The 26763-nt window shown below is 37.8% G+C and overlaps 1 protein-coding gene across 3 annotated transcripts in view; it reads left to right on the top strand.

The window, feature by feature from the left end:
* TTC7B (tetratricopeptide repeat domain 7B) overlaps positions 1-24387 on the top strand; it is a 134393-nt gene extending 110006 nt beyond the window's left edge. For 2 of the 3 annotated variants that reach the window (XM_064658959.1, XM_064658957.1), the window contains one exon: positions 23395-24387. In XM_064658959.1, the coding sequence (XP_064515029.1) occupies positions 23395-23616 (222 nt within the window). In that variant the 3' untranslated portion in view covers positions 23617-24387. Of the gene's footprint in view, positions 1-11540; positions 11659-23394 lie in introns of all 3 variants that reach the window. The other variant, XM_064658958.1, reaches the window with a different exon arrangement.
* Positions 24388-26763: the final 2376 nt, after the last annotated feature.

Genomic DNA, 26763 nt, shown 5'->3' with positions numbered 1-26763 from the left:
GCTTGGTATAGACAATCTCTGAAAATGCAAAGGTAGTCTGATTTTGTGCAGCATGCGCAGTTGCTGCATTGAATGGAACTGAATCTAATTGGGAGTCTAGTAGCATTGGTTAAGGCAGCTTTCGAAATACAGAGAGAAACTCTTTCAATTAGAAATCCTAGGAAGGTAAATTCAAAAGTAGATAAAAAACCCAAAACACTTAAAAGAAAATTTCAGAAATCTGCAGTGGTTTTTTGGTTTTGGTTTTTTTTTTTTTGAGGTGGGGGGGTGGTATTTGGGTTTTTTGTGGGTTTCTTTGGGGGTCATTAGTGTTTTTTCTTTGTTTTGGTTTTTTTTTACGTAAGGATTTTTGCCTGGTATGCTCAGCTTTAACTTTCTGTTTTCATCTGTTTTCATGTTATCTGTGTGATAGATTTTTCCACAGTTTATCAATTTAGGCTCAACTTGGCAGAAACCATTTTATCATTTATATTTGTTCCCATGTAAAAAAATGGAAAATTAATTAGTGGTAGATGCTGGCAGAAGGAAAGGATGCTTTGGCTACAATTACTCCTCTTTATTTTGCACGTCACAAATCATTCCATGTTTTTATTGTATTGTGTGGAGCTGATAAAATTCCACCCATCAGATAATTCATCACAATTCGCTGTTGCAGCAGGTCATTCTGCAATGTGCAGTATTACTCCAAAGCTGCTTCTCTTTGCTTGGAAGATTTTAAAAATCTTTGTTTTAAGGTTTTGTAATACAAGTAGTGTTCATCTCAAACTTTTCACGTTTTGTAGCATAAAGTCTTTGAATTGGGTTCTGTTATCAAAACCGAGATATTATCAATTAATTTAATATACAGCAACTATGGATCAAATATCATCATTTGTTAAGTAGCAACCAGGTATCATTTCAAGTTCAAGGAGGAAAAATCCAAAGATCACAGTGGCCCAGTCTGGAATAGGGCTTTGTTTTTGCTGGACATCGTAACAAAGCATCTGAGGAGGGATTCCCTGCTCTGCAGTGTTTCAAGTAATTTGACAGGCAAAAGAACTGGGGAACAAGAGGATGATCACATACTGTTTGTGCAATGGTGACAGTTTTTCAGATACACATGTATGATACATCCACTTGCCAAAGAGTTTTTGGGTATCTCACATCATTGGAGATATTCAAAATCTGACAGGTCACAGCCCTTGGCAACTCACTGTAGGTGACTCTACTTCAAGTTTATATGTAGACAAACTCCAGAGTTCCCTTCCTACTTCAGTCATCCTGTGATTATAGGAATGCAAGCAAGACAAGCTTTGTAGATAGAGGTAATGATTTCTGTTTAAAAACACAATGAAAACACTTGTCTGTGGGCAAAATCTTGTTACAGTTTTCCTGTTATGCAAGATTTTCTTATTTTTATGAGTGGTAAAAATCTATAAAGCACAGATTTTATTCTTTCTTCTCTCATTTCCATGATACATTACCCATAGCAATCATGGAAGGAAGGTGCAAGAGATTAGTATTTTTCTCAACTGTATTGACTTGTCTTACATGTGTGCATGTAAAATATACACATATATGGATGTATACATGTATTCTCTGCTATGAATCTGCCTTAATATTTTGAGTACATCTATGTCATTGCATACAGAAATGTCAGTGGCAAAACAGTGCAATTGAAAAGCCTCAGTTGGGATCTTCACAAATACAGTTTTTGGGCTTCTGTCTTCTGGTTTTCTCATGGGAGGTTCAACTATACCTTGGTGATCTGCACTGAGGCTTCTATAGACAGAGATGTCTAATATTATTTAAGGAAAACAAAATATTTATGACTCTTTACCGCTGTTTATGTGGAATCTCCTTGTTTCATAGCACTAAGTAGAGATGATGAAGCAAGCTAGTAAAAGCATCTGACCACAACATAATGAAAAATTTACTTTTTTGAGCTTTTTTTTTTGTAGGTTTTAGAAATGGGCAATTCCTATTAAAAGTCCTTCCATCTCCTTATGCATTTTACCCTCTACAGGTAACATTACAGGTGACATTAAAGTCATTGACTTTAATGGGTGGGTTTTGTTGATATCCCTTTTCCTCCATGCCTTTTTCTGGATAGCTGGCCACCTAAAATAGGATGGAGAGGGAAAAACATGCAGATTTATACTAATGGAAAAATACTAACAAGGAAGACTAATTTAACAAAATCAAAATGTCAGTAGCCTTTGTCCCACTAATTCAGGATATGACCAGGAGGCCTCATGTCAGTAAAGTGCTAATAGTTGCTCTTGATATTTAAGTTCTCCTTGTTAAAAAAAATAAAAAAAGAGAGCAGGCATGGAAAAAAATTGAAAATGCGTGTTCTTCCCTACTATCCTCTGTAATCTCTTACATCCCTTTTCATGGATACTTGCTGGTGCTTTTTTGCATGGATCTCAAAAATGCTATTTTTATTTTGCTCTGTGTAATTGCCTTTCAATATGAGAATTGCTTTGCAAAACACTTTTTAAATTAGGTCATTCAGCTGAAGTATGCACTGAGCTAATGATGATTATTTTGCTTCCCTGGGCATTTCTGTGCTTATTGAATTTATTGAAGTATTACTTTATAGCTGGAGCTGAGAACTTGCACAGCAATAAAAACTGTGTAGCACCTGGTATGCTTTTGCTTGTAGGTAACATCTGACATCTAATAATTTATAATTGAATTTCATATAATTAATGAAGAAACATTTTTAAGGATTTATTTGGGGGTAAATATAAAGAATGTGAAAAAGGCTTTGAGACAGCAGCCATCCTCGACTTTAAATGAGCAAGAGGGATTTTAATTTCCTTTTCCTGAGAAAGGTTCTGTTGTAGAATTCTGTAGGTGAGAAAACTGTAGCTACAGAAAAACATTTGAAGTGTGAAGTCATCTACACATATTGTGTCTTAGTTTTTCTTTTCTTGTGCTGCATAACTTTTCATACTGTTGAAATGTAACTAGGTGCTACTAGGTGCTATAGAATTAGGCACAAGCCATTCTGTATGGCTTAGTTGAGGTGTTTAGTAAATGTGTGAGCAACTTGCAGCTCTGTTGCCAAGTGTCTGAGCCCTGGCTCTTTATCGACCTGTTTTAGAATAACGTATTGTTACAAAATTGCACAGAAGTTATCAGTGCATGTATTTTGCTATGAATCTCATGCAGTTCTGAGGTACTTTTCTGGTGCTGTGGCAAAATTACCTTTTGCTTTTTGCTTTATATCTAGCACAGAGGAGCTTTACTTGCTTTGGCAAGAAGCTGTTTACCGAGACAACAGACTGCTCTTGAGAGGACCAGAAGTTACCTAATCAACTATGGTTCTTTTTTTTCTGACTAGGAACTATAAACAACTTGCTTTTTAAAACTGTGCTTTATCTTACCCTTATCAAGCAGAAAGTGGCCTACCTTAATGCAAAACTAGAGATCTGGAAGCAACTGTCCCTCAGGGAATTATTTTAATGCTCACTTTTGCCAGGGTTATGTCAAGCAGCTGCATTCCCCAGATAAGTTGTCTACTCTGGTTCAGTGTTTTTTCTGCAAATCCCCAGTCTGGAAGAGTCTTTTCATGTCTCTCTCTCACTCTTCAACTGATCTCATTTTAAATTTTATTGGAAGACCACTTCTGCATATAGAAGTTTAGCTTCTCTGCTGGCTGGTTTTGTACTTAGCAGTCCTTCCCCTGCTCATGAGTCTACAGTTTAAAGATGAGTTGCACCTTGCATTTTGGAAGAATTCAACGAACTTACTACGTGTGAATAGCATAATATATTTTCTTCGAGATCAGTTTTCTTCTAACATAGACTGTTTTCTGGTAGCTAACTTATGTTAGATGGAGTTAAAGAATTGGCCTTTAAGGCTATTGACAGGCTATTTTTGATGTCAAGTTATTTTTTTAATGTAGATGAACAAATTAATTACAGAGAAAGCAATTATTTCAGTGAGCTTTAATTCATGGGAAAATCTAAAGTGTGTTTTGTCCAACTCTGAATACTGTGTTCCTTTCTAAGGTGTGATGGTTATTTTTCTATTATTATACCTATTAGAATATTTTCAACAAGTAGCAACAAATGGTATGAAGAAAATTATGGGGTGGTACTATTCTGCAGAAAGCTGCCATCTCATGATTTCTTAGCAGGGGAGAGGAGATATGGTGCTTGGCCACCTCGTGTGCTGAATCTCACTGAAAAAGGCCAATGTTTTTCTGGAATAAAACTAACTGCTGCCTTCTGCAACTAGAGTTAGGGAATAGGAGATGAGAATGATTTTTTAAGTGAAACTATTGCGGCCCAAGCTGTGGACTGGAGGAGCTCTTTACTAAAAGCCTTTGGATGACCTGCTTCTCTGCTATAACTTCATTGCAATCAATTTTCATCAGTACTCTTGATACCTATGTACTAAGACAATAAATGAAACTAAAATATGGCCTGAGGTCAAACCTTGAATTCTGCTCACCATCATCCATCCCTATTCGATGAATGGACTAGCAGAAACTAGTTCTTAACTCATTTTTGTATTCTTGTGCTGCTCTATGCCATCTCTCATTTGTTTTCCTATATCCAGCTGTATCGAAACTTTACTAAAATTCAGACAAATTAGTTGTCCAACTTTTTTGGGTTTTATTTTTTTCCCTGGAATTAATCTCAAATACTGTAAAAGCTAGCTTAATGTCTCACCAGTGATAAACACATACTGTGTTTTATTTTACTTTTCATCTTACCATACTACTAACTATTCCTTTCTTCAACATTTGTTCTAACGCCTTGCATGTAATTTAAGAAAACTGAAATAATAATTTTCTTTCTGAAATACAAACATTATACTACTTTTAGGTAGTAAAAATGATTCAACTATTAACTTGCGAGGTAGTCTTTGAGTTTCTTTTATCTTTCTTTTCTGTCCTTTTCTAGGATGGAGATACCCAGTTATCACAACTTGATTATCTGGATCTCTCTGGTTTAAATTTTCCATTGGCTTGGAAAATTCTTTTACTTTGAAAGTCTGGATGCCTTTTCAATCTGATTTTCTGCTGAGCATAAAGGATCTTTTCATGCTGTTGCTATGATGTGGTGTAGTATTAACATCAACACTAAAGTTATGAGCCAGTGTCTTGGTAAACTGGTATTGATACATTTGGCATTGAGAAACAATGGTCAGAGTTTCAATTTATGTTGCCTTAATTGGGTAATGAAAAATCTGGTCAACCCTGCAGGGTTACTGCAGCCATAGTAAGCTTACCATGTTTAACCTGGGTACTAGTTACTACTGTTAGAAGCTACGTTGTACAGTTTCTTTGCTTGAGCAAAGAAACTTTCATGTGTGAAAGCACATAAAAGGTTTTCTAAAACTAGACTCTTAGCAATACTCTGCCATTTGTGAATAAACACTGTGTGTTTAATCCAAGTTCACTCTGCATGAAACATTGTGAATGCAGATTTAGAGTTGTTACTGCTTTTGATGCTGCTTCTATCATGGTAAACTACCTGGTTAAACTGATATGGGTGGAAAAATATATCGTGAGTGAAACTAAATAATGCTAAACTTGAAAACAGAAAGCTGTTTTGAGCTTTCATCACTCTTTGAACCAGCAGTGTGGTGTTGATCTGTACCTTTTAAATTCTACATGGACTTTATAGAGAGCAAAAAGGTAATAGCTTTTTAGTTTCAACAGTTAATCATGACTCTGGTCTGTACATTTTGTTAAAACACTGATTTTGCAAACAACTCTTGGCGTTTGAAAAAAAAAAAGCCTTAGTTATAGTTATTATATTTTTAGGCATGAATACTTAAGCATCTGAGGAAGTTCAGAAGAAGAAAAAATAAGCTGAGCGGCTGCAGATGTTATGGAAACTAAGGGAGTTGGGATGGCAGAGAGTAAGACAATAACTCAAATATTTTTTACTCTTTTTCTAAAAATCTAGATATTTTAAAAAGGTTAAAATATTTGTTTCCATAACAGTTCTGAGTGGTCAATATGTGAAGTTTCAAATATATTTTGTCTTGAAGTATGTATTTCCAGTCAAGAAATGGGGAAACGGAGGCATAGGTGCTGTGACATACCTAGCTTTAAATACAGTACAAGCCTCCTGATTTCTCTTTCTGAGCATCACATTCGTGGGACTCACATTTAATTCGTATGCTTATTCTTTCTCGTGCCTTTGAACTCTGAAGAAATAGTTTTCCCCACAGGCATCTCCAGTGTCAATCTTGTTAGGGCAGTGTCCACACTGCCCCACCAGCAGGATCAGGGAGAGAATTGTAAGCATAAAAGCTAGAAAACTCATGGGTTGAGACAAAGACAGTTTAATAGTGGAAGCAAAAAGCTGCACACGCAAGCAAAGAAAAACAAAGAATTAATTTACAGCTTCCCACAGGCAGGCAGGTGTTCAGCCATCTCCTGGAGAGTTGGGCCCCATCACATGTAACGGTTACTTGGGAAGACAAACACCATCACTCCAAACCCTCCCTTCCTCCTTCTTCCTCTGAGCTTTATATACTGAGTGTGATGTCATATGGTCTGGAGTATCCCTTTGGTCATTTTGGTTCACCTGTCCTGACTGTGTGTCCTCCCCACCTCCCATGCACCCCCAGCCTCCTCGCCAGCGTGGCAGTATGAAAAGCAGAAAAGGCCTTGGCTCTGTGTGAGCCCTGCGCAGCAATAACAAAAACATCTCTGTATTATCAACCCTGTGTTCAGCACAAATCCAAAGCACAGTCCCATACTAGCCACTGTGAAGAAAATTAACTCTACCCCAGCCAAACCCAGCACAGGCAGCAGCAGCAGCATTCCCACTGCCTGCTGAAAGGAGCCTGTGGAGTGTCTTTGGGTTTTGACTTGCAAATGTTTGGCAGACTCTAGAAGGGATTTGCCTTATGATATTTAAATTAGTATGGTCACTGATGGACCTCCTATTTAAATGTAGATGATTAAATCAGTTCTATCATTTATCAGTGAAAATTACATCTTTGGGAGTTACTGCCTTTGCATGCTGTTTAAGTGAAGGGATATGTGGCATCTCCTTAATAGCCATTTCAGCTCAGCCATTGAAAATGAGGCCTTTATCTCAAACTCACTGCAGAACTTTCAATACTTTTAAATAATAAATCACTTCATTTACCTACATCTCTCTTTCCCCCAGCTCTCTTCCTTTCTGAAAGATTTTGTCAATATTGCCTTGGATTTGCTCAATGAATATATTATTTCATTACAGCTAGGCAAAGGAGATGGCTGTTTGGACAGCAGACTGGTTCAGAAGTATCTGTGGCATCAGTACTTTAATTCTGTGATTACTTTTGAGAGCTCAGTTAAACTTAGGACTGTTTTATAGAAATGTACTTTTATAGGTGATAAACTACTGTAAGTCTTTGTTTCTTGTCTTATATTTGTCCTTGATAGTAAGTTCAAAATTCAAAAAAAGTTAACTTCAAACCAGCACTAAATATGAAGTCTACGGATATAGAGATCTGAAGGAAAAAAGATTGCTGCTTTTATATAATGGGTGGTTAGTTTTTTTTCAGATCTGCTCAGATCTATGGTTTGGTGCATCCTTCTGTCCTACAAATCAGACTCCTACCTGGGTTTGAACAAAAAAGAAATAAGTCTTCTTCTGTGTCCTTGGGGGAAGCTGAAGACTATTACAGCCCCTAACATGAATTGCTGAGCACATAGGTAACATATGTTTATTTGTGTGTAACCAGAGTCAGGTGTGGAGAACTAATGTCATAAATCTCCTTTTGCTGTTATGTTGTGTGCTTATGCAATTACCATTATCTGCAATATAGTTTCGAGTAAGACTTCTCAGACCAGATTGTTCCTGAAGAGAGTAGTATCCTCTGGGGAAGATCAGTTTGGTAAGATGTGGCAAAACACATCTTACAGATGAGTAAGATGAGCACAGAGAACTCTGTGCTCCCACTGTGATTAGCGAGAGGAAAACAAAAGAGGGCAGTTTAATACCCAGAAATGTGTCAGAATGGTTATAAATATTTATTATTGTCCAGATGCTGATGTTGAATGTAGATTTTTACTTAGATGCACTTATCAGAGTCTCGTGAGACTAAAAAAACTTTCTACATAACTCTGCATTACAACTTCTTTCTGCTGATCTCTGACATGTAGTTAATACGTGTGTGGCTTTTTCTCACAAATCTGAGAAATCCTGCATTATGATAGATGCTGTTGTGATGCTTCAAGAAAGCTGGCTTTCAAGAAACAGCCCTTGCATTGGATTTGAAGTTGCTTTTAGAAACAGCTTTTCTTTCTTAAGACCTGGCATAGAATTGAAGGAAAAAGAAGTATTAGCAAAACACTGAGATGTTAAAATGGAGTGCTCATATTCCAGAGCCACATATCTATACATGAAGCAGCTGACCTGGAAAAAATCTTCAGTCTTTTAGAACTGTGCAGATGAACCAAGCGAAGCAATTCATTAGCAAAGCACTTACTTGGCAGAAATATCAAAACATGAACATTGTTCACAGTGTTAAAAGCTAAGCACTGCAAGGAAAGACACTACCCCAAACCACTTGAGCAATATAGCATGCTTTTGTAGGCCCATTAAGATGCAGACATTTGATTCTTTCAATTTTTTTTCTAAATACTTTGATGAAAAATCCTGAAGTTTTTAGATGCTTTTGTCTTATTGCAGGAACTAAACTTTGTAAGTGAAAGTTACAAATGTTTCTTTTATGGATGTATCTGAAATTAACATGTGAGTTCCATTTTTTTTCTGGGTTCTAATTCATTAATTAGTCTTTAATCAGTAATGCTGGTGAAATGATTTGTTGCAACTTAGTGTGTTCAATCTTCCTCAGTCACTACCAATACACTGTTTATATCTCACACATCGAACTTACTCTTTAAGTTCAATATCCTTAGGAAATCAGACATACTAAATCATTATTTAATTCTTTAATCAGTTTCATCTGGACAGAAGAGAGAATGATGTGAAAAAAAAAAGGCTTGTGCAAGTATTACAAAAATAGAGGCAGGGGGAAAGACTAAGGCTTTTTCATTGTTTCAGATTTTTAATTAGGTAACATCAGGCGCGTATGAGAGTGAGCGTTTGTGAATTCTTCCTGCAGCAATATAAGGCACAGTCATTAGAAACCCAACCAGCCTTCACTGTGGTTAGTGCTCATGGAGATAGCTCTTAAAAGTTTAACTTTTTAAAATTATTCCAGAACATAACATTGTGCTACGTTAGCTTAGCTATATTAATTGATAGCATAACATGTTTAGCTGAAATAGTGAATTGTGAGTGATATAAAGACCTTAGCAGTAAAGGGCTATAAAAATAATAAAAAAATCATGCAGATTCAAAATTTCTTCTGTACAATACACAGTGTGAAAAAGGTTTCAGAGCTCTAAATCTGCATGGGCAAAGGTTGTGTTAGGTAGCACTTAGGAAAAATACTTGCCATCTATCAAAGGTGATCTGACCTACTAAAAGAAAGGACTGCTTTTGCCTTGGTTTCTGAATTAAAATGTCTCTGCTGGTAAGTGGGTTTTGCTTAAAATAAGTAATCTAAAATAATTTAAAGTAATTTAAAAGTACATTCTGTCATTTAAAAACAACACCACTTATTTTCTAAATGGGTGCAAGTAATAAATTAAGTCATATATTGTCCTGTGGTTACAAATGTTCAAAAGACAAGCAAATGAACGTCTATCAGCTGCAGAGCCATTTCAATTTCCATTTTTTTTCATGGTCCTTTTTACAGTTTGTCCTGACAGCTGACAATAGCTTCTTTGGGATTCTGTCTGGTTTTTAATTTATGACCATTTGAAGAAGTGATAGCCACAATAGCATCAGAACAGATGGTATTATGAGGGTCATAGACCCAAAGACTTACCAGAGGGCTATGAAATGCTGTGACACAAATGCAGTCTGTGATGATGCTTTGTCATATTAATTCGATGCCTAGCCACAAGTTGGTAGGTTACAGCTGCCAGAAATAACTGTTCTTGATATAAAGTCTAAAACAGTATGAAATGCTGTCAGATCTATTAAAGTAATTGATGCATCAAACTTAATTTCCTTTAAAATTGTGATATGATAGTATAAGCCGCTGGTGATCTCTTGAAAATAAATGAGGTAGCTTCAGCCTAGGCATCCAAACTCATCTCATTTGCTGCAGAATCAAACCCTAAGCTTCCTAAAATTGAAGGAAGTTTTATTAGTAGGTGCAGTCTTTCTGCCATGTACATTACATTCAAGTTAATGTAACATTTATGTCTGAATATTTTTGTGAAGATAAAATCCATGAATGTTTAACACAATAGCTAGTAGGAAATGTTTGTATCTCACCTCAGACTCAGCAGCTCATTTAAGTTCAGAATTCCCACCTTCCCCACCAAACCCATGCTGCTGCTGTAGTTCTTATTCCTTGAAAATTCCTTCCTTGAAAAGTGGAAACTGCCACTCTGCATTTCAGCTCTTCACTCAGCATTAACTTCCCGGTTTGCTTACTCTGATTAAATCCTAGCTTTGTGTGGGAGTGCCTTTTCTACCATTCTTGTGTTCTTGCTGCCAACTGTGCTCCAGTGAACTAGAAAAGTGACTCAAATGGACAAGGTTCTGACACTTTGGGAAGCAGGGCTCAAATTTATTCCAGCTGCCTGTCAGCTGAGAATAGTAAACCAAAGGACTGAGGGAGAAACAGCATTTGGAATTACACTTCTCTACAGATTCCAACCTTGTACACTAATTTATTATACAGTTTGGAAAATGGATTTCAAGAGCCATAAACCAACCACAGCATATGATTTAAAATGTCAATCAGTGTCAATCAGTGCAGTGATGGATATCCACTTATAAAAAGTCCATAACTACAGTTCATATTTTGCCTCAATCTTTAACAGGAATGTTGATATTTATCATGGATGGCAAAGATAAAATTAGTAGAGGAAATGAAAGTATAGAAATTGTGGCAAGTACTTGCTGGTGGAAGAGTATGGAGGAGTTGACCAGAATTCTGGAAGAACTAGTTAGTGAAATAACCTAGGCTTCACTAAATATTATTGGATTAATCATTTGTTAACAGAAGATTTTAGAATAGTTAATATAGTACCTCTACTTGGGAAGAACAGTTGCAGGACAAAGACCTAGTTTGATTAAAAGCGAGACTTGGAGACCCTTTAGTTTAAGAAATATGGTAACTTTCACAAACATGCAAGAGCAAGGTGGAGTATGGAAATGACTGGGGAGAACAAAGAGCTGGGTAGTAGTTGGTCATCTCCATTGTTCTACAAGAGCTGCATCTTCATTGTTCATGAGTTGAACAATGAACCCAACATGAGACATCATGTTGTCCCTGTTATCAGTGTCATCATCTTGTCAAGAGTGTAGTCTCACCATTAATTTTGTAAGCTTACAGATTTCTCCTTTCCTTGTAGAAGGGGGTGGTGTTCATGCTCCACGGGTTTCTTCATATTCGCAAAACAGGGAGACTGCCATGCCCAGTAAAAACAGTTGAGGCTGGTCAATAGGGCAAGTGAAACCTCAGTGTGAACTAAAGCATAGGTTTCACATGGGTTTTCCTCACAGGTCTGTGATACTCTTGTAATCCCAAGTAATGTGGCTGGATGGCAAAACCGACCTGTAGCTTTACGTCAGTGTTGTCCTTATACACAGTGGGCACTGAGGGGACTGCACTGTAGCTCTGGTAAGTCTCTGAAGCATTTCCTGGAAATTTTAATAATACTGTATGCTCCTTGTAAACATGAGAGGAATATGCATAATCCAAGTAAGGCTAAGTGGCATTGGCACTGGAACAAATGAAAACAAACCAGCTAGTGAAAAATTTGGGAAGATGATTTGGCGAGGACTCCTTGCTGTGGAATTCCACACTGTGGAACAAGAAATCCTGTACTAAGGTTGTGTGTAACAACAGGGGATACAAATGTTTGACCTAGGAGGGCTCTTCTGATCTGATGGTAACTAAGTGGAAAATACCTTATTTTTGGCAAGTTTTCAGTAAAAACTTAACAAAGATCCACAAAAAGATTTGACAAAATGTGATAGGCTTATATAGACTTGAACTATAAAACACGGGTGATACTTCAGTTATATTAATCTGTTTGCTTCCAGATCAGTATTAGCAAAGGCTTATATGTTGAGGTACATTGATGTTACTCTTAGCTTCCCCCCCAAAAAATACTGCTGTTTGGGTTTCTCTCTTTAGTTGTCTGAAGCTTTTTTCTTTAGTTTTCAGTGTGTTCAACTTATTCAGGTTTTGTGAAAGGTAAGTCAGTATATAGAGAAGTGTTTGTTTTATTTTTCTGAAAGTGTTAAAAGCCCTTTCTTAGCCAATGGTAGTCTTTGCTCTTCTGATCTCTGCCTGATGGTGCACAGATGGGAGGGTGTATGCCTTCCCTTCACACTGAAAATAGCCATCCCTTAAAGATGGGTCTGCTGGCAGCTGTCCTGTCAGACAGGCAGGTTAGCAGGCTACCTACAGCTTCTGCCTTTCCTTTCAGAATCTGAGGGGAGAAAGGGGTGCATTCCCTGTCATGATGGAAGGTTTTTGCAAACTACCAAGAAAATGGCTCTTCCAGTGTAGTGTGTTGAGCCTGATGAGAAGATGGCAGTTCACATCTGCTTGATAGGGAAGGAAATGGTCTGTTTCCTGGGAATGCTTTAAAAAAATATATTTATTAATGCTGTATTAAAAATAATCTCTTTTTCTTAGAGGTTACTGCAATGCCAGTATAGTATGTGCTGCTGTGGTGTCATACACTTTTGAAATAGTGACATTGGTCATAGTTATAACATATGTATGTACATATTTTTATATGCAAAAGTTTCTTTGGCTAAAGGCAAAAGGCATGAAATGTGAATAATGTGCTTTAATCTTTGAATTCCTGTTTTATTTCAGTAATGGAAGGACTGGTCATCTTTTATCTAATACTGCAGTTCTGACTTTGAATATTTAATACAGCATTTTTCAGAATATTTGAGAGAAATGCACATGCATAAATGCAAAAAGGTTATTCAGAAGAATATAATTCACTTGTGATTCCTTTTCCATAGTCTCAAAATTTCAGACAAGTAAGTGCTAGTTTCTGTAGTATTGAGTGTGTACAAGCATGGACTGCCAGTGCTGGCTTTCAATATAGTGACAATCTAGCTAAAGATCTCCAAAGTGCTTGTTTTGAACTCTGACAGTTCTATTAATTATAAGTTTTACCCACAGAGCCTAGTACTGCATCTGCAGCTCTGGTTTTTCTTAGGTACATAAACTATTCCCCTGACTTCAGATTGATTTCTCCATTAAAACATTTGATCAATTTTTCTAATTACTATTTCCAGAAACCACATGTAACCAGTATGTTTAATGTGATTTTATAGAAAAACTGTCATTAATGAAAAACAGCTTCTTAAAAAGTCATTGTTTGCTCTTTCTAATTACTTATTCTTTAATTCTATCAGTGGTTGACTGATGGACAGAAAAACATGAATTTCTTGACATTATGATAGATTTGCATGGAGCACAAGCTTTCAACACCAGCAACCTTCAGATGTACTAGATTAGAATCCAGTATTAGGCAGTGGAGGTAGGGCACTGAATTCCTAGTATCCTCAATTCTTGTGAAAAATCCAGCTTTTTTTCAAATACTTGAATATTGACTCCGTGGGCTGACTTTGAGGCTCCTAATTTGAAAAATCTTAGTCTGATTTTCTGTTTCTCTAGCCTGTTCTGCACTGAATAATTTTTGGAGGAGTTGGTGGTTTTTTTCCTGTTTTGGATATTGAAAGCATTTTATGTTAGTTCTAAGTTTTGAATAACAGAAATATAGTTTTCTGTGCTTCCAATCCTTTGACTCAAAACTGAGCAAATAATGGCATCAATAACAGACAATACTTAGGAGTCTCTGTATGAACCACAGTGATCCAGTGGTAAACTTGGCCTTACTTTGAACCCAAGTAGTGTTGAAATGCAGCTACAGATTAGACTGATAAAATGGTAGGATTTCTGTTGTGAATATACTGTGATGCACGTACATCTATAAATTGTCTACGTATGGGAAAGGGGTGAATGTATCCATGACAATATACAAGGACATACTGAATTAAGGAAAGCACTGTGGGCCCATTCATAAACAGCACTGTCTGTAGCTGTGGTCTCCAGCACCAATTTTCATCACAGGTGTATGTACTTGAAGGATTTTATACATTTGGGAAATCCTCTTTTCCTGTTTGTGGGCACTGACGTGGCTTCAGTGCTTGGAGGGAGGGAAGGGAAGATAGAGTGCTGCCAAGCTTCCACACTGAGGGAGGTGATCAAGAGACCTACATACACTTCATTGTTGTCTCATGGTGTCACACCTGGGACAAAATGTAAAACTTTTGTACCAAATGACAAGTAACCAAATTTAGGACTGGCCATAATCTGAGGACTACGGTTGTACTTAATTATTCCCTGATGCGAGTGGTACTTGCCAGAGCCATAGTCATCTGACTTCTGAAGGGAGAATCCTTGAGGGTTTACTGTGTTGGTAAACAGAGCATATGAAATAAAACCCTCTGTTTAATATTCAGATGGAGTTTAAAAAAAGTTAAATAATCTTTGGAGTCCTTAGCTAGTTCACTCTATCCCTGAGATGTTTTATTTGTTTCCAATGTACTTGCTATAGTCAAATTAGTTCTTGCAGTGTAGCCTGGTAGTCATGCTATGTTTTTATAAACTGATAGGACATTCACAGAGAGTGTAAATCAAAAGTACAGCAGGCTACTGCAAGATCATGTTGTCTTAACAGGAAAAGATGTCCCCCAAGAGCTTCCATGGCATGGAGGGCTGTGATCAGCAACTTTAAAAAACAAACTTCAGTTGTGAACCTTTCTGCATTCTGGGCTGTGAGCAGTAAGGAACTAAAAGGCAAGCACCTCCCTGCTGGAAGGGGTCAGTGATTTTCGGGGCGGTTATAAGTACACAGATGCACGACCGACCACGCACGTTCGTTATTTCATGCTGGCCATGGGAAGTTCAGTGTAACAAAGCCAAAGTTGTTGTTTTAAAAATCTGTTGCCAAGCAGTAGGTTTTCTCCTAGCAACAAGTGTTTTGCAGCAGAGGAAGCAATTGGATACCTTAGGGGGTATGTTAGCACTGGGGGAAGGGTAGAGAAATAACAAACTGGGCCTTCAGCGATGACACGGAGCACACAGAGCAGCTTCTATGTGTGCTGGGCATGGGGGAAGGCAAGGGAGGGGGACAAGGCAGAAAAGGACACGTAGGCAGTGTTCTGGGATAGGCTGTGAACAAAATGTTGCCTGCAGGCACAGGTTCATATTTGTTCATCAGTTGCTTTGTTTGGTTTAATGAGCGATCGACTGTAGTATTATTAGCTGGTTGTTCTCATTTTAAAAAGAAAATCCATACTGAGCTGCTAGGAAGTTTTATTTTGAGCATATTTGAAGAAAAACACTTATTATCTTTACCTGTAAGTATTGGTGGTCAATCCAGTTGGTGTTAAACCTTATGATATGGCCTCCCTTCAAAATCCCTGCATTAAAATACATCTATGCCTGCAGACATAGAACTATGTTTATTCATTGTTTTTCTGATGGAATGGCTTATTTCAAACTGATGCAATATGTCACAGAAAATAGTTACTTACAGTGACTAGACATGTATGTGCCTTCAAAAGGAGTGTACACATGATTAGTTATGCAGTCATACTTCCATTAGATGGACATGTTTCAACACAAATTCATCAGCTAGAAGGAAAATAAGAGAGGATAGTGTATAAATAATGTGCTATTTCACTCTACGTAAGTGTAAAATATTGATTATAGAATAAATTTTAAAAATGTATTTTTATCACAGAGGTTGGAAAATACCAGCTGCAGAATTTTACTTATTTTTCCATTTATCATGACAAATTCTTCTCATTTCGCCTCACTAACACTTCTGTTTCATTATTTTAGCATAACACTGTCAAGTCTCTGGTAAACCTTGAAGTTTGATAGATTCGTTTAAAAATAGCAGCCACCTTAACACTTGCAAAATAGGCTGAAAAAGCAGCATGTAACGAGGGGCAGTTTTGTGAGGCTAAAATTACAGTGCATATGGATTTCCACACATTGCACAGTGCGTTTTGTAACTGTTTATGGTCATAATCCCTCACTTTTAAGGTTTTTAGATAAGATGGGGATGTTACTAGCATGTCCTTCTGAAAATCACAGTGGAAAGTTGATTCTCTGTTAGACTGGGACTTGTTTAAAAACAATAAGATAGTAGACTGGGAAAATTACTGGAAAGTTAGATGTAGTGAGTTCTCTAAGTGTTTTGTAGCTTTTAAAAATCATTTTCCGCATCTGAATAGCTCTATATCTGCTTACACATTTGCAGCTGCTAGTTTACTCAGCTTCAGCAGGTCATCAGCAAAACAGGCAAGTAGTATTCCCACTGTTCTTCTGTCTCCCTGCTCTCATCATTAAAAGCAAAATCAGTCTATTTTTTTATTTTCATATGCTTGTAATGTGTTCTTATAGCTGTTGTTTTAACAAGGGAAACTTTTAGCTCTGAGGGCTATTTTTTACTTAAATAAAGTCTGTATCATACAAATTTAGAAGCTTTTTAGCAAACAACTCATGTAACAGACCTACTAGAGATGAGTTAATATAAATGTCATATCTGGTAGAACTCAAATCTCCATAGTTGAGGCTTCCGTAGGTCAGCAGGCTGTGGTTCTTAAACACAGTGAGAATCTCTGGCACTCTTTTGCATGTTAGGTCAGCCACGTTTCTTGTTCTCATACTGTCCATTTCTCTCAGTTACCAGTTTCTCTCTCTGCAGAGAGAGTTTAGTGCTGATACTTCAGCATCCCTCCTAAAACAGACAAAAGTGCGAATGGACTCATGGTCAAAGCTTTTTGGTTTGGGGTTTTTTTTCCACTTTGAAATAAATTTCATTGCTTTTGAGAACATCTCCCACCTGTAGCCTATATTTTTCTCAGAGAAAATGGAATTGTTCTTCTTGATAGCAAATGAATAAAGGTGAAAATCTCAAGCGGTGCTTCTGTCAAGACTGAGAACTGTTTATTTTCAGACAGGGTGGAGAAATAGTCACACATTAAACCTTAAGGAAACCTCCAGCTCTCTCGAGATGAAAATTTTAGTTACATCAAAGAAACGACAGTGATCTTTGTAGTGTTACCTTTTTATTTTTATTTTTTTTTCAGTTATTGCAAATATAGTTTAGCACGTTATGATCAAGCTCTGGTTTGATGAGGCATATGATGAGTGATAATTATGACTAATTTTTTTTAAGTTACTTCCATGGAAAAAATTTGAATGTTACTAGACTAGACTAGTTACTGGACTGTTCTAAATGGCTAGTTTTAATCATGTTTCCAAAATCATAAATTAGTTATTTAAGTATTTTTCCATTTCTGTCCTGTGTTTATTTTTCTAGGTGTCTGTTTTCCATTGACTGTTTGGTTAATCATTATGACAGTTTAATTTGCAAGAGAGAAAGCCTGTTTGCAGAAAAAAAATGTACCTTTTCAGTGAAGACTACACTACATGCTTATTTAAGTAATTATGACTTTATACATTTGCTTATTATATCATATTGTCAGATTCTGAGGGATGATATTTTATTAATAAGTAATAGTAATGCATTTTCTAACTGAAAACTTGGAGACTGTAACACTCCATTTGGAAAATCAGATTCATTTGAATGTGTTCCTTTTAAAAATGCTTACATTTAGCTAATGAAAAATAACCTTAATATGTTGAACTGCAAGGGGAAAAATAACTATGCCAAAATATAACTTTGACATGTCCAGAATATATCAAAGTATAATTCTGGCTTATTGAAGAATTGTAATTATTTGTTTTATTGTGCCATCACCAGAGACCAGTTTTTAAAAGTATCTTGTTTATCTAGGATATAGATAGATCTGTAATGACAAACTGAAAGTTATCTAGGTGGAGTAAGGATTTAGGTCCTGTTGAAGTGAATGCTGATTAAACATGCATTTGTAATTCCCATTATGCATCTTTCTGTGCCCAAAAGATTGTGTTGTGGTGTAGGGTCCATGATTGTTTTTAAAAAAAAAAAGCCTCATGGATTTGAAGATTTGAGAGTCAAATAATTTTGTCATACTAGGTTTCTTCTTTTTTTAATTTTTGCATTCATTAGTTGGACATTTCTCTGCACCTGCTTCTTCAGTGTTACCCAAAGAATGAAGAGAAAGTTGTTCTTGAAACAGAAGCATCAAGTACTAATATTATATAGGCATGACAGTGTTATCACTCTCTTTCCTGACAGTGCAGGAGAGGGAGAACCTGATATCAGAACAGGAGTAGTGGAAGCTCCCTGGGCCCTCTAGACAAGTCTCCTCTCATAACCTGCAGAGCATGCAAGCTTTTTCTGTAGGACTGTAGGACTTAACACTGGTTTGCACCCTACGACTGCAAGTAGAATGCTGTTCCAAAACCTCTGTACTCCAATTACCAGGAATGTTTTGGTAAACTTACTGCAAATTTATACTCATGTATTCTTGTGCCAACTTTATTCTCTAACTAAAAAGGTTTTTCTCTATTCTGTTCTTTCTACTGTTTTTATAACAAGTTCCTTCATTTCCTCTCAGGTTTTGATTTTCTAGGTTAGTCAAACCAAGTCTGTTAGTCTCCTCTTGTAAATTCAGATTTTTATTGATCATTTCAATAGTCATTTTTCTGTGTCTGTTCCAGTTTGAATGACCTTTGTTGAATAGAAGAGACTGCACAAGGTGCCAGAGGAGGCCCTAGTGTAGCTGTGTGTTGCACAGCTGCTGAAGTCTTATCCTCTTTCTAGTGGAAACCTTTCCCTGATGTCACTTGATTTTTTTTTCTTTTGAACTGGCACATTTTCACACTGTCATCCTGTGGTTGCCTGATAAAACCAGGTCCATCTCCCAAGCTGTTTTATCGACAGGCTTCCACTATGCTGCAGAACTTGTGTTACTGTTGTGTTATTTTTGCTGCTTTGTTTTACTGACTCTTGCAATATTTCTGTTATCCTAGTTCTCATGATCAGCCTGTTGCTTTCTATATTGTATCCTCTTAGCTTTTGCTTATCTAATTGTATCATGATTCCTGTGATGTGTCATTAATTAAAACACAGAACATGATTAGTCCCAAGAGAGTATCCAGAATACAGAAGATGTAATCCCCGTTCCTTAATGCAAGTAAGATAAGTATAAATGAAGGTTATTCAGCCAAATGTTTTGAATGATACATTAAGATATTTCTGTCTATTCAGACTCAATAGCTGTTTTTCTGGGCTGTATCTGTGTAGGTGTCTAGGAGATATTGAGTAATAAATAACAAATTACTCCTGTTTTGCCAACAGCGTCAAGGGCCTTTAGTTAGGGGTTGGGCCTTGTTTGACTGAGCATTGTAAAAACAGTCCTTGAACAGATGCTTGGGTGAAAGAAGCAAAGAGTGGCAGTTTTGTAAGTGGGGCAATGTAAAATGAAGTGTAAAGGGGATGACTGGGGGAGGAAAGACACGTAAAATTGTTGATCAACGAGAGGGAGACTTTGTGACTCCAAACTTGGTGAGGAAACAATTGGTAAGATCTTGAAAATAACCTGTGGCAGAAATTGGAAGCACTTTCCCCCCCATTTTTATTAATTCCTAAGAGATTTTGTTCTGTTGGGATGTGAAATTTATGTAGAACCTTGTTTATAGTGACTGCAGTACCTCCCTGTTGCAGGCAGCACACAGTGATACTCTTTTAGAAAGCCCCTTCTGAGAGCCTCTGGAGGCTCTTGGAGTTACAAAGTCCCTGTTACTCCCAGCTCTAATCCCCAGCGGTGGCCTGGGCATTGTAAAGGGCTGTTGACCTTTCCTTGAGCAGAGAGCATCTGAACTCCACAAATCTTTGAGTACTGCTGATTATTCAAAGTGACTGGTATAAATATCAGCGGATTGGAGACATGAAGCACTTCTTTCACTTCTTGTGATGATGGCACAAAAAAGTCTCTTCGTTTCTTCAGAGATTCCCTTCACTTTCTGCCTGTGCCATTTCTGATTAGACTTTTCTCTTGGAGTTTTTTTTGAGTTACGAAATCAACCTCTACAATGTAGAACTGGCTTAGAGAGTTTACAACATAAAGACAAAGTGGAGGCCTTAACACACTAAGAGATCAGTGATTTGACAAAACAAAACAAAGAACCCCAACATTCTCAGCAAACCAAACATGGAGTGAAGTAATAAGCAACATTTGTACTGAGCTGCAAAATGAAGAAGCCCACACACATTAGAGGCTTTTATAACTGTGTTAGAAGCAAATGTCATAAATTTCTTTTCTTCCATGTGAAAGAGATGCAATAATAGGAAAGATCCTGCTTTCTCTTAGCAGGATGCCAACAGATGTCTTAAACATATCTGTCAAATACTGCAGCATTCTAAAATGTAGAAAGAACAACAAGATTACCTTAGATTTCTGTAATACCTTAAGAACTGTTTTTAGCATATTTTGTGGAATGGATGTTTCTTACTATTTATATTTCTTATTATTTACACAAATTATTGTATAGCACTTTTTCTAATTGATTCAAGTTCCAAAATCCCTATCATATTATTTTTTCAAAGATTATGTCTCTGGTTTTAAAGAGGATGTAGGGAGATGGCATTCTGCTTAGGTTTTAAACTAACCTGCGAAGGCTGAAGGTGTGAGCCATGTCACTTAGGTATCCCTCTGTTTCTGCAGACCTGATGTATTGCTTAAGCCCATCTCCAGCCATAAAGCAAGAGACCTAACATTAGTCTGCAGATAAATGTTGTCTGTACATCTGCTGCTGAATAGGTAAAGACCAGAACTGGTAACTTGGAGATTTTGTTTCCAGTTGGAAAGCAGAGGAAAATACACAGTGGAGGACTAGGATAATTTGTTTTGATTTTTGGGAAGTCTCCTCTAAGAGAGGAGTTTGGTTTTTGGGGGGAAGGAGAGGGAGTTAGTTGGGTGGTATTGTTGGTTTTAGTGGTTTGGTTTTTTCCTGAAGGGTTTGGTACCAAAATCAAGCGTATGCTGACAGCTGGTAAACTGGAAGTCTGTTTTCTTGCATGGGTGATGGTGTGGGGTCACAAAAGGATATTGCTATGTGATAGACATGCCTCCCCTTCTCCCTGTGATCTGTACTGTAATGCTTATTACAGCAAAGTCAGGCAAGGACTGCAAACAATTTGAAATGTTCTGCGCCTCAGTATTTTTAAAGAAGTCATCCAGGAAGGGGATGTACAAGCTGGACACTTAAAATATATGACATCTGACCATCATTCTGAGAGAGAGTTGATGAATCAGAGGGTATTTTGCATTCTTTCTCTAGATCGCTTCTTTGAGCTTAGCCACAGCTACAGTGACCAAATGTCACTGTCCTTTTGAAGCTCTGCATGGAACAAGTCTAAATTTCTCTCCACTGGTTCTTTGGAAGCAAAGCTCGTTGTCCCAGGGCTGCTACCTGAGGCAGGAATCTTCATACCATCCCAGCCTGAGACACCAGTGAAAGACTGACTTTAGGGAGTTGCTCCCTTGAGAAAGCTGTGCCCTCAAAACATGAGGGTACAGGATGCAACCTGATTGCCCATGCAAGAGTGGTTCCTTCATTAATGCTAATTTGCTAATTTCAACACTAATATTCTTAGAAAAGTGTAACAACAGGCAAACAGCTAGTATTTGCCCTAGTTCTGTCACCTGGAAAAGCTCAGCTATACTTTTTGCTGTACAGAATAGGGCAGATGTGATGTAACGTGTCTCTTCCTATGAACAGGCTTATATCTGTAAAATTTGCTTGCTTTCTTTGGTCTTGAAAAGAGCAGCTTGTATCCTTAGAAAGGAGGGAAACTAGTCTGGCATATTTAAGAAAAAAAGTATTACCAATATTCAAAGATCTCGCATGTTTCATTAGTATAAAATATACATATCTGCACACAAAAAAGCAAGATTTTTGAAAATACAGAATCTTGAAGAACACTTAAATTTTATTAAGGTTAGGTGTATTGCAGCCGAAGCAGCTTTATATATTCCATCTCTTTGCTTCATTTTTTGTACTTCACATCTGACACCTGACAATCACTTCACTGACCCTGAGAGTTATCTGATTTTTGAACTGGAAGTACTGTTTACTTCCTCTGTAAATGCTGACTCAATTGACAGCTCAAAAAAATTCCAAAACCAGAAAATCCCTCTAGCACCTTTATGTGAGAACATCTGCCAGGCTGATAGAAATTAGCCTGCATTGCATTTATTTGTTTACTTACCAATACTATACAGCACTCTTTATATTGTTCTTCAGAGCACAGCCTGCTCGGATGTTCTCCAGGATGGAGTTAGGAGTCTTCAAGTCAGCCTAGTGGGCACAATTCCAAAAATGTATGGTGGATAATTCTGAGGCTGCATAGAATGTCAGTACTTTCTAATCATCAGTGCTTGGGTTAATAAGGATTTGAGGGACATATGTACAGAGAGAGATAAAAGAAACTGTGGTCCAGGAAGTAGGAGCTTGGAGGGGAGAAGTCACAAGGACTCTGTAAGCATGTAATCAGGATGCCTCTCTGGAAAACAAATATTTGTGTTCCATATGCATTTTGCAGTACAGAATCGCAATGTAAAAATGCGTAATATCTTTAGGATTATTATAATCCCAGAACAAAGCTCTCTTACTGGGTCATTCCATGACATTTCTGGCACAGTAACATAGCTGAATGTGATGGATGGAGATTTCCACTGCCTCATTCAGCGCATATCCTAGTGGGTTTGGACATGCTCTGGGATCATGTGCTGGTGAGTTGGATTCCATCTCACAGAGAAAGATAAAGAATCTGTGACAGGGAAGCTCCTGAGGAAATGATGTGCCTGCTGGTCCTTCATACATTACTGGTGCGATATTTGTCCGAGAACACTTCCCGTTTCACAGGTACCATGTGCATTCCAACTATCGTGGCTGTTGCTCATAGGGCTGAACTGAGTCCTGTTACTGCCATCCCTGAGGGCCGATGGTGCTGTGTGTGTGGTCTCAGATGTTATCAGACATGAGCTGGTTGCTGAGATGCACAGGTAGGATAGGAACATTTCAGGGCACACACCTTAGTAGGACTTTGGATAACTGGAGCTTGCTGCAAAAGCTCTGGTTCTTACTGATTTTTTGCGGTTGGCGGAGTTGTTGTTATTCAGTTTTGTTTCCTATCTAAAGCCACTTGACTCCTTGTTGGTGTGGAGTAGCTTGCTCCAGTCCTGCATCAAGTAATTTCTTTTCTTTAATATAAATAAATAAATAAATAATGTAGTCTCTAACACTTTGAGCCACACAGCTGCTTACTCTTATTTCACTGTTGTGACAAATCATTTGAGCTTCATGAAAGCCCTACTGGCCAATCTCAGCTCTTTTCCCTCTGTTTTCTTACAGGCTCTGATACTTCACCAGCTCGGGCGCTATAGCTTGGCGGAGAAGATTCTCAGAGATGCCGTCCAGGTCAACTCTACAGCCCACGAGGTCTGGAACAGCCTGGGAGAGGTGCTACAGGCTCAAGGCAATGATGATGCTGCAACTGAATGCTTCCTGACGGCACTGGAGCTTGAAGCGAGCAGTCCTGTGGTTCCTTTTACCATCATTCCCAGAGTCCTTTGACAGAGCATCCTGATCAAACGATTTTTGGTCTGACTTCTGGATGAGGAGACCCAGTGTATCAGACTGCCTGGTAACTGGTGCAGTTTGAGAACCTTTAGAGCAAAGAACCTTTAGGTCTTTGGCAGGCAAGTGGCCAAAACAGTGAGGTGACACAACACATTAATGCTGGACTGAGAGGATGGAATGGTGAAGCCAGAGCCAAATCACTCATATCGCCTGCGGTTTTGCCCTGGTAGTTTTAAAACATCATTATGTTGTTCATGGATGATGTGCCATATTTTGTTAGTGATACTTGAGTGTTACATAAAATTATAATGGAATCAACTACCAATTGTAGAATAAGTTAAAATTCAGTGGCAGAGCAGACTATTTTTAACAAGGCTGTTAATAAAACTGTTCTCTTCCTGCCTCTCAATCTCTTTTGGCCTAAAGTCAAAATGTGAATTTTCTGTTTCCATCTCTATTTTAGTCCAGGCCAGAAAATCAGTTGAGTTCTTGGTTTTAGTTGTTAATAACTGTGATGTGTGGCTAACTGTTATCTAGAGCAAAGGCTGAGTACAAGAATATTTATATTTTACGATGTATGCCTGTTACAAAAAAATATATTAGTTATTTAAGTTTAACTTTTTTATGTGAATTCAGAGTTTATTTATCAATGGAAATATGTAAAAAGAAGCCGCAAATGGAATATTTACCGACATTCCTTATACATGACCCACACTTGGCTAAATGGGAAGATTATGTTAATAATAAAATGATTTTTAAATGGAACCTTCCTCGCGTCCTGGTTAAGAATCAGAGGGAAAAGATGGCTTGTGAACGTATTATTATGATGGGGCTGGCTGGTCTCGAAGATGAACAACACCAAAATTAAATGTATGAGGCTGGTCTAGAGAAGAGAAGCTGCTATACTCTTTGCCAATGGTATTGTTATCTTAGATTTCAGGTTTCCTTAAATCCTCACTACTCTGTTTTTATTCCTTCCCCTTCAGCTCTCAGTGAAGCCAGATTACCCTGCCTCTACATAATACATGGACATTTACATATAGCTTGGTAGTGCTTGGGAAGAGCATGTTAAATATTTACACAATATTGTTTGGTTTTCCTTATTGTCTTCATAGTTCTTTCTCAACATCTCCTGTACTTTGTATCCCTTGAAGGGAAAGTTGGCTGGTTTAGTAGAAAAATACTTGCCAGAGATTCTCTGGGATGTGTGTGGAGAAGAATCACTGTTGCAATGAATTTTCAGTGTGTGAGCTGTGGTTTTCTAGTGTCTGCCCATTTACAGCGTTGGGTACACTTGGAGCCTGGGAAGAGTTCCAGGTTCCCCATTAGACTGGGTGCTCCTTGATACTTACCTGATTTGTCACAAGAAGTGGTTTTAAAGTGCTTAGTACAAGATAGCAGATGATTCAGAGAATAACAGCAAATGTTTTTCTTTGTCACTGACCTGAGAGCTTACTCACCTCAAATGCATGGAGGATCCTCAGTGTGACACAGACTCCATGTGCTCCAGTGAGCATCTTCAAATGGCAGAAGACTTAAACCTGGGGGAGCTCTTCCGTTTTTCCCCTTGGCATTTCATGTGCCTGTTAGGCTGAGGCTACTTTCAAATTGTATCTGCGTAGTACTTGGACTATGTGTTCTCTGTAAAATGGATCAAACCCTGTAATAGGTAGAATTTTCAAATCTATTTAAAAGGCAGTAGAAATTGTGTCATCTTGCTCACTGTGAAAAACATCAGTTTTGTTTCCCATTTTTGAGTCCCTGTTTGGCATGTTTTCTTCCTACTGTCCTTGGCTTTCTTTTTTGCTTTTCTATTTGCCAGCTGTTCTTGCTTTTCTAATCCCAGCTCGTAATTTGTGCTCTGGCCCTGCTGTCTTTTAGCACCCACTACATGATACCAGAAGATAGTGCAAACCTCTATTTGTTTAATTCAGTTCCTCCTGAGCCTTTTTCCTATCCCACTTCAGTTAGTTACATTTGTGATACCTTTCACAGGTATGCTCCTTCACATTATTCACTCACCTTTTATTATAATAACAAAGCTTTTCTAACAAGGCAACTTGCACCTAGGTCTGAGGCAGGTGGTCTTTCTCAAGAGAGCTTCAGACAAAAGTAGAGATAGGAGAATTCTGTAATAGAATTTAGCTCTGATTCCTCTCATTTAATTTCAAGTCCTGGCCTCTTGATAAACTCCCAAAGTGGAAAGGTTAGCAATCTAATTGCGTCATGTCTTTTATTAGTGGAGAAATTGTCACTGCTGTTGTGCATATCAGGTGAACCTGAATATCTGTTTCCTTTTTCTTGCACTGGAATCAGTTTCACTGTAAATCCACAAGCTTCTGCCTCTGGGGAATAGCCTCAGCTACCTATTTTTAAAAATGGATTATCGCTGTAAGACTGTACATTTAGGAGTTTTCAGGCAGAAGTGGAAATCCTTGCAGCATATGAATTAAACAGCAATGCTTGTTTAAACACGGGTTTCAAGTTAAAAAAACAAGTTGCTAGGTTTTACAGCTGCATTTTTTCCTTTTTTTTTTTAATCAAGTAAGAAGGCCAAGAATATTTTTGTATGTGTTTTAGTTGCTATACAGAAAGATCTGTCTTTTGCAATCTGTTCTCAGACCACCATGGTTTCTCAGTCACAGGACTGAAGGAAGAAATGCTGAGGTGCACAGCCAGTCCAAGGAAGTGTTCCCTTGGCTGCCAGTGGGTCATCCACATGAGGGTTGTTCCTCGACTTTGTGGCTGACAAAATCTCTATGTGGATACACAGTCTGTGTGTACTTTTGCTCCCCCAGCCTGTGTCAGGAATAAGAGCTGTTCAGATGAACGGTGAGATAAATCAGGGGCTGATCCTGCTGAAAACTACACCAACCCCTTGCTCCCTTGCCCCAGGGTTTTACTAAGCTTTGGGTAGGAGCTTTGTGAAGGCTTCAGGCAGTTCTTTGGTCTGATTTGCTGCACCAGTAGTAACACACACAGAAGAGAAGATGACTTACCCTCCACAGGGCAGCCCCTACTTAGGCCAGTTTAAAACAGGTATTAAGTTGCGTTGTCAAGCACTCAAACTGTATCTCGATAGTGACAAGCTGTACAAGCCTGAGATCTCCAGCCTTTCAACAGGGATTAAAAGCACTTTTC

The sequence above is a fragment of the Pseudopipra pipra genome, chromosome 6, assembly GCF_036250125.1.
Source record: "Pseudopipra pipra isolate bDixPip1 chromosome 6, bDixPip1.hap1, whole genome shotgun sequence".
NCBI lineage: Eukaryota > Metazoa > Chordata > Aves > Passeriformes > Pipridae > Pseudopipra > Pseudopipra pipra.
This window is presented reverse-complemented; position numbering and strand designations above follow the sequence as displayed.